Here is a 9,536-nt window from a genome sequence, read left to right as displayed (position 1 = left end):
ACAGCTGGCAATTAGCTTACTGTACTGTCTAGATCTCTGTGCCAGTTTAGCTCTATTGTTATTGACAAAAGAAGCATGTAATGCAGATTACTGTACTCAGCTGGCCAATAGCTTACTGTACTGTCTAGATCTCTGTGCCAGTTTAGCTCTATTGGGTACAGTAATCTGCATTACATGCTTCTTTTGTCAATAATCAGCTGGCCAATAGCTTACTGTACTGTCTAGATCTCTGTGCCAGTTTAGCTCTATTGTTATTGACAAAAGAAGCATGTAATGCAGATTACTGTACTCAGCTGGCCAATAGCTTACTGTACTATCTAGATCTATGAATTTACATACCAGAAAGAAAACTCAAGTTTTATGTCAAAGTAATCTTTACACACATTTTGAGTCATTTTTTTTTATCAAATTTCAGTTTTCAAAAACTATAAATTACACATATTTATTTTGTAATAATTTTACTGTCGTCCTCAAAGAAAAATATTTAACTCTTAAAATTAAATAAAAAAAGCTGCTCTAACATAATTGTTACATAAATTTAAATAAGAAAAATAATGCTCCACATAAAACCCTAAATTAATTTTATAACATTGTGTGTCTATTTTGTGAAAAAAATGTACAAAACAGACACTAGCAAAAAAAAAAAAAAGATGTTGATAATGATAATAACATATTTTTAATTAGAATTTTTAATTCACAAAAATTAATGACTAAAATGAAATTATTAGAATCAAGCTATGTCATTAAGGTTATTAATAAAACAATATATTATATACATTTATAAGAATTAAGTACTTATAAACTTGAAAGTTTTGCATGGGCATTCCAAATATCCATAGAAATTTATGTTTGGTTCTGAATCTAAGAAAAAGTTTCCAAACCTCCAGTAATTTTGACCTATTCTCCATCCACCTTTTATGTAATACATTCGTGTCTTCTGTCCGCCGGAAGAACTCCACTCCTTCTGTTAAATAAAATTTTGAGAACGTTTTTAGGCTGAAATATTATATTTGCTTTTTACACCTTTCCTCTGTTTATTGTGCTTCAAACTTTAATCATGTAACAAAAACAGACTAGCTCGAAACTCGTGCACATATTTGAAAATTGTCAAATGATTGTAGTATTTTATATATTAAACAAAAATGTATGTGTTTATAACGTACAAAATCTTCATGTTCCATTTTTCTTTTGTAAAAACCATAAAAAAGTATTTATTTTTTGTTTTGAATATTCGTGAAAAGCTACACAAAGACTATCTGTACAAGCTGAGCCTAATTTTGAGATGATCTAGAGTGAGGGCATAAGCATTCACTGCCAACTCTTGGGTTAATCTAATCAAATAGTGGGATTTCACTGTGACTCTTTAAATGAACCCATAGCCAAAAAGTGTAGAGGAAAACATTGCAGCAATGGAACACACACATGAACCCTCAGTTGCATAGTCCAGCCTCACTATAATAAAAAGTTAAAAATGTAAAATCAGAAATATTAGTTCATTTGGAATAAATATATTAAATTATTTGGGATGACAATTAATACAAGTAAACATTGACCATAGATATTTGTAGTTGTTGCCATTTCTTGATATGTCTACAGCATTTGTTCTGAGATACAATTTTTAACTTACAAGTTTTCTGTCCAAACATTTCAAAAAGAAAACTGTTATCTTACATAGTCTTCCACATGACAGTATTCTCTGTTACTTACAAATGCCAAAAGTAGTTAACATATACCACACTACAAATAAGACAGTGAATCATTTAATATTATTAGTACCAGTTTTATTTCTTTGTTATATACAATTATATTATCAACTGATAAATGTTGAATAGTATTTTGCCTAACCACCAAATAATCTCAAATACCTGATTTAATCTGTTAATTCATGTTTTACATCAGAATTTCTTAAATAAGATATATATTTTATAAATAGAAAAAATAAATCAAAGCCATATGCTGAAGGTTTCTAGAATTAAGAATTAACATGAATAAACATTTGAATTACTTCACTGAAACTGAAAAAGTATATAGTGCTATTAATTATTCCTCATTCAATATACCCATTATTAATGAAAACAGTTTTGTGGACTTCTCGACATTAAGATTATTAAAACTGAATAATCTTTACTAGCAGAGACCTGCAAAACATTTCCAGCCAAATTAGTATCTTTATCGTAACAGTACTTCTTTAAATATAACATTTCTAGCACAATAAAAACGAATTGTAATCGTAGACAACGAAATGTGCAAATCGACTTGTATATAGGCCGTACTTTATAAAACTTTAACTTATGTTAGGCATAAGTTCGATAAAGAGATGAATTAACACTGTAACCTGTGTACGTTTTTTTTTACTTTAGTTTAGTTAGGACTAAACTTTACTGTACTTAATACTATCAATAAATAAAATTATGTTATAAGTTTTTAATATTCTGTTGAACAAAATGGTTAGTAAAGTATATTTACATTCCCCTTTTGTTGTTACTTCTTGTTCCATACAGTAATTGTAGCGACTTGATCAATGAGCTTTGCAGCTCTCTCCCGCAGGTAGACTGTTTGTCGTTGAGTGAATAATGCGCATGCGCGATTTTTTTTTGGGAAACATTCTAACTATGCATGCTTATGTAGCAGGTTCTCAGTCAGAAAGCATAACGGTCGTATATACAAACAAGCAGAATAATAGTATAGAAGATATTTGTCTTATAACAGATGCAACATCACAGATTAATAAAGGTATGTATTAATATTGTAAGTATTTTATCAAATTTAGAGCTTTTCAATCTTACTTTTAAAATATTTTCAAACATTGGATTGAAAGACATTCAATTTTGTTGGAACATTACTTAAAATGGTGAGACTTTAGAAAGCATTATAAAAAGGCAATTTTGGAGTGAGAGTCAACTTATTTAAATACCCTGGAGTGCCCGCAACCATAGTCCTTAGCACAAATCAATACCATATTATTCATCTAGCAAATCCAAATAATTTCAAAATGACTTCTCCTCTACAGTAGAAAATCTAAACAAATTCATTATATATATGTACTAAAAACTTAGTAGAAGATAGCCTACCTTAATTTTGGGGTGAGGACTGCAAAAACATGCAACATTTTTATATTTTATTTTTGAAACTAAAGGTATTTAATGTCATTTGTAGATTTTGAAATTGCAATAACTAGATGTTTTAGAAATAGAAAAGAATAAGACTTTTACAATAATAAAATGTAATTTTTTTTCTTCCAAATCACTAATATTTCTATGACAAAGTTATGGCTGAAATGATACAAAACAAGTTTATGTATCTAAAAATAAATATTATGCTATAAGCATGCTTTACACGAGATTTTAGATATAATTTGGACAATATATCCTTAATAAATCAACAGCAAACATGAGTTGTGGACAAAATATAACCGCTTCCCAGAAATTAAAATATCTGTTGATTTTTAAAATCTCTAGTTGTCTATCAAAACCTAATGTACCTAGAAAGTGAAATACCCGTAACCATAATAACCCTCAATAACCTCAATATGGCGAAAGAGGAATAAAAATAGTTTATATTTATCCCAAATTACTACTTGACAAAAAATATTATCATAAACATGTGCAAGTTCAAATACTTCCTATCAGCAACATTGACTTTTTTTTCCATGGACCTATTACCTCTTTCACTGCCACCTTTATAGATAAGCAATTCTCCAAGTGTTAGCTTCAGTTTTAGATATACAATAAAACACACAGAAGAAGATACTTTTAATATTTCATTATTTATCTGAAATTTTAAAAGTGATTAAATCTGGGAAGTTTGAATGGGAATGCCATTTCTTCGTGATGATACAAAATTCAAAACTCCTAAGTCAGTGCTCTAATTGGCTGTGAAAGAGTTAAAAGTTAAAGTGTGTTGTCTCAGCACATGTTCACTCATACACAAATGCTCGTCCTTGTCATTACGTCCACCATTTATTTTCATTATTGTCATTTGTATTAATGCAATTTCTTCAAGAAAAATTAAAATTAACAAAGATTTGTAAAATATTTTTACAATATAATAAATATTTTTAAGAATATTTGTTTGCATCCATGGTTATATTTTCCCAAAACGTTTATTCAGATGAAACAACCCATTAGACAATTTTAGGAATGTTTGTAACTCAAATATTTTCTTCAGCACAAGTTTTATAATTATTATAAATCATAGCTAGTTAAAAAAAACATAATGAATTAATTCTTTGTTGTCCTTTAAAATTAAGTTTCTGAAATTGAATGTTACATGAAACACAAAATAAAAACAAAAAAAAAACACTCCTAGTTCTGTTACTCTGAACTCACAACAAATTTCTTTAGCATCACCTACCTATGGTAATCACTCACCTTGGAGACGAGGATCGTTGGCCTGGAAAAAGAACAAATTATTCTTAGTTCTTTGATGTTTCTCATCAAATGGTGCCGGTGTTGATGACATATGGCTGCAATAAAAATAAAAACATTTTCATAATTAAAAACAGAAAAGTGCTAAAGTTCTAACTTTATGTTATTAGAATTTAATTCAAACTCTACAATAGTAAGCACTACAAACACATACACTTACTTAATGTGTCAAAGTTTGAAAATAATCTTTATGCAATTCCTTGTAGATTTATTCTTAACAGAGCAAAGATATTAGTAAAATCTCATTATCATTCCTTAATAAGAAAAAGAAGAAAATAAATATATATCTAACACTAAATTATTAATTTAAATAAGCTATCATATATATATATATATATATATATACACATACACACATTTGGTTTGTTTCTCTGAAAGCATCTTTTTATTCATTTGTTGAAAAACAACAATATCAAAAACAAGAATATCAACTGAACAACTTTGTGACAACAATTAAACTGGAAACCAGATAAGGAGTGGAACTGCTATAACTGCAAAATGCAAAAACCAATAATAGATCTTTACTACATATTGTCAAAATCAAATGTTTACATTGTGTATGCATTAACTACTCAATCAACCATTTTATTAAAAATAAAATTCCTACTTCATCATTTGTGTACATAAAATTTACACCAACATATTCATGTGACTGGCCTAAAAAATTATAAATGTAATTAGTGACAGTAAAAAGCAAGTTTCATAAACTACATACTCCAAAGTTTAATGAATATATATATATATATCTTTAAGAAGTAAGGTAAGTTTATAAATAAACACATTAATAGATTTTGTCTTATACAAAATTCACCTTTACAATGCACTTTTTTGCATGAATTTAAAAAATAATCTGCAAACAGTGAATATGATAATAATTATTTATGTCTAAACTATACATTTTACAATAATTTAAACAAACATACTATTTCTGTTTTGTTCTTTTCTCACTGATCTCGTCATCACTGCTGTCATACTTGAAAGGATTTTTTTCCCACGGACTGAAGGAGGAATTACTTACATTTGGAATGGATGACACTTGGAAACTCATTCCTTGTGCGTGGTCATCTACTAGATTAGAAGTTCATATTTATTCCCATTTAAAATTAAATATTTTATTCAAATAACAGCATAAAGTACTAACATTAGCTAGATGAATATAAGAGTTTTTATACTCATATAAATATAACTCAAACACAAATGTTAAAAAATTTAAAAAAACACCTCAGTCATTTAAACCCATTCTTAAATTGTATACTTAATTTTGTAATAAGCATAGTAATGCCAGTAGTCCCTATACCAAAACATAATATTACCCCCTCCCCTCATATATCCACCATCATCCGCACAGCTGGTGAGAGCAAGGTCCTGGTTTTATTTTCACAAAAGGAATTGTCGGTAGAAGCTGACCTTGCTTTCACTGTCACACAGCTGAAGAGTGCAGAACCCTTGATTCCGAGAGCAACACAGAGAAAACCTTGTAACAGCAGAGCATCAGTTATCATCAATCAAAACAGAACAATACCCCTAGTACCACCACTAGCATATACCAGGATCTCTGGTAACATTACCACCTTACAACAAACAGTAGAAACCAAAAGAACTATTCTAAGTAGACTGTGAGAGAATGAACCCTGTTACTACAAAGTTCCCATACTAAATTGAAATAAAATTTATAAAATTACTATCATATTGCTAAATCACTTAAAACTTCTTTTATTTATCATCAGACACTTTTATTATTATTCTTATGATACATAATTCAATTTTATTTCTCCTCACCTTCGTTATCAGATACGTTACAAGTTCTACCTAGAGCCTTTAAGACACTGAAACCTTCAGTTTCTTTTTCATAACTGTGTTCTCCAAATTTAAGATCAGGTTGAACCTGATAAAATTTTTCCCTCGAAACTTCTGGGAGAGGATTGCCAGACATTTCTTCCTCAAGAGCTTCTTTCGATCTGGAAAATTATAAAATCACCCAAAGAATTTGAAACACAACTTTATCAACTGCACGCAAATGAAATTCTAAAGCTCACTGCCAAAATCTATTTGTGGATAAAAATGTATACTTAGTTGTAGAGATATCTAAGTATCATAACGATAAATATATTAATACACTTACTTTTTCTTTTTGGTGTCTTTCTTTTCAAACTTCAGTTCAAACTTAGCAGAATCCTCTCTACTCGGGTCAAATCGTAAGCTAGAAGTGTCTCTATAATTTAGGGAAAAAAAAACATTTTGTCTAATGAAAGCTTGTATATAACTTAAGAGTATCAAAGGTTTTAAAAACATCACTAAATCATCCTGTTAAGTTTGCAAGTAGTAAAAAATTACATTCAAGTTGGGTATTACAAAAAAATGAAGTTTTGGTAAGAGTTTTGTGTTAATGAATAAGCAACATTAAGTTTCATTAAACCTTTCAGAAGGAGTCCAACTTCCTTGTATAACCTCACTTCAATTCCTCACCTATTCCTAGGTGTTGCAAAAGTTGCACTTGTAATGCTGAAACAAACTAGATACTTACATACTTAATTCATACTTACAACATACTTAATACTGGATACTTTTCTTTCTTCTCACTAATTTTAGTAGTATCAGTTTCACTGCTTTACCAGCTTTCAGTATTTAAGACCATATAATACAACAGTTAACAGTTGGTTGTTTGGTTGAAAATGAAAAGTGTGACACTCAAGACACAGCTCCTGACAAGTAAAAAAGGACAAATCAACCCATAGAAATGGAGATCCTAAAAATGCCATACCTCCACATAGTGTCATAAAGCCTTCTCAAGATTAAAGAAAATGGACACAAGATGAGGAAGGCTTCCCTGATTGAGGTTTCAAGATGAATCAGGTGGTCCACAGTGAAAAGCTGTTAATGAAACCCATATTAAGTGGGCAAGAGGAGGTTGTTTGATTCAAGGAACCAAACAAGATGGGCATTAACCATCCTCTCTAAAACCTTAGAGACAGTTAGTCAAAGCAATAGGATGATAATTAGAAAGAATCTTGGGATCCTTCCTGGGCTTTGAAAAAAAGGGATGACAATACTCTTGTGCTAAGCATCTGGGAAAACATTATCTTGCCAAATCCAGTTAAAAACAACCAGAAGAAGAAAGCCAAGAGCGAGATGGTACAGTATCTCATAATGAATATCATCAGGTCCAACCTATGTACTGCCAGACCCATGATGAGCAAGTTTAGGTTCCACCAGCATAAATGGAGGATTATAGATGTAGAGATGATCTGCCTTAAAAGAAAATGACAATTGCTCAGCCCATGACTTGATGGCCAAGAAGACAAGAGAAGAGACAGAAGTGCTGGAAAGATGTGAAAAGCAGTCCCCAAGGGTGTCAGCGATGTCCTGAACAGCAGCAACTTCCCGTCCATTGGAGAGCAAGACTAAAAGGGTGTAAACCATACTTCCCACTGATCTTCCAAATCCTGACTCAGACAACCTTGGAACTGATGGTAGATGAAATGCTGGTAGTGAACTTAATCCAAGATTTCCTCTGGCTTTGACATCTGACCAGCTGGTCATTGTCCACCCTCCAAAAAAATGAGAAAAAAGTGAAGGGGGAACAAATGGATAGATCAATAGCAGTAAAAGACTGACTATGTGTGTATAAATAGGTAAATGAACCAATATTGAAGAGAAAAAGGTTGTGATCTGAAAGCACATGCTCCACAGAACAACCCCTCCCATCAGTATCATCTCCACCCTAGAGGGAATTATGTCCATTAAAGTCTCCCAACAGGAAAAAAGGGAGATCCATCACACAACCTGTCATTCCTATACAAGAAAAACTGCCAAAAGGGTGACAGCATTGGCAGGCCGAAGGAATGTTTCTTATAAGGAGAGACACACACACACAGGATAATAACAATCGATCAAGGCCTTAATGTCATCTAAATTAGAATGGAAACCTCAACAGTTCCACTGCATCACCCAAAGATGATGGGTTGATTGGGCAGATCTTTGACAGATGAAAGAGACTACGTGCATGAATGAATGATGGTCCAGCATCTCGATACCAATGGAGAGGAGTCCAAACAATCACTGGATATTGTGGTGAGGATAGAGACAGGAGTAGATATGGACTTGTCAACTTTGGAAACCATGGAGGGCAAAATACTCTACTGAACAAGAAAAAGACTCTGAAGGAGATACAGAATACACCATAAAAAATGCTTAACATTTGCAGAACCTTTTGTTTTGTACTGAAAAAAGCATGATCACAACATTATTATTGAACTACAAACAAACCTAGAACTCCCATAAAACCTTATAATTATATCAATTTCTTAAGATATCTGACCTCTGCACAGGTCTAATATTTTATTCTTACAGTATATTAGGAGTATAAAATTATTATTATTATTAAAATTGAAGGATATGCATGTAAAGTCAAAGCTTGATAAATTAATTATAGTGCTCCACCAAGTTACTGATGGAGTACAAGAGAATCCTTAATTTGATCTACATATAAGTGTATAAAGCTAACAAAGTAGGGAAAAATCTTTTATAAATTTGTGATTGTGGTTTTAATTCTTGTTTCATTACTTTTATAGCAGGATCCCTACTTCATTTTAAAATTCATAATTTTTTAATACTCTTCTTTGTTTACTTTTTCTGTTATACCTGTATAAAGTATATACTTTAACTTTAAAAACTGTCACATGTCTATCTATTGATATGTAGCACCAACTGCTGGGTTGAAAAGATATAAGTATGTGCATGATATGTTTACCATTTATATTATACCTTTATACATGTATATATGGCTTTTTATCAGAATATCCAAAGCAGACACCCACAGACCAGTCAAGTAGTCTGGAGAAATCTGGTAGCAATAGTCTGAGCCATCTAGGCATTAGCCCCACTAATGTGATCAGGTATGTAGGATGTGAATTATATATCTTATTTTATGTTGAATTACTTGAATTCTTTATCTGAATCCTTATTCAATACATAAGTTCCACAAATAGGTGATCTATGCTCTCCAACGGCATATCCTGGTATTTAAATGAATACTATTTGGAACGTGCATTGTCTCCCTCACTAAACAAAAATGTTATAAAATATCATTAACAATTTTATTTTTTGGAA

General features: G+C 31.0%; 1 protein-coding gene across 2 annotated transcripts in view; it reads right to left on the bottom strand.

Moving 5' to 3' along the window:
- The window catches only part of LOC106465164 (nucleolar protein 8-like), a 28,186-nt gene that overhangs the window by 3,162 nt on the left and 15,488 nt on the right, over positions 1-9,536 (bottom strand). Inside the window, exons 8-12 of one of the 2 annotated variants that reach the window (XM_013925366.2) lie at positions 6,550-6,639; positions 6,207-6,385; positions 5,351-5,495; positions 4,371-4,465; positions 882-964 (exon numbers count right to left, since the gene is read on the bottom strand). In XM_013925366.2, the coding sequence (XP_013780820.1) occupies positions 882-964; positions 4,371-4,465; positions 5,351-5,495; positions 6,207-6,385; positions 6,550-6,639 (592 nt within the window). The remainder of the gene's footprint in view (positions 1-881; positions 965-4,370; positions 4,466-5,350; positions 5,496-6,206; positions 6,386-6,549; positions 6,640-9,536) is intronic. The other variant, XM_022392997.1, reaches the window with a different exon arrangement.

The sequence above is a fragment of the Limulus polyphemus genome, unplaced genomic scaffold (assembly GCF_000517525.1).
Source record: "Limulus polyphemus unplaced genomic scaffold, Limulus_polyphemus-2.1.2 Scaffold1854, whole genome shotgun sequence".
Taxonomy (NCBI): Eukaryota; Metazoa; Arthropoda; class Merostomata; order Xiphosura; family Limulidae; genus Limulus; species Limulus polyphemus.
Note: the sequence above shows the minus strand (reverse complement) of the source record. Positions and strands in the feature narration are given on the sequence as shown.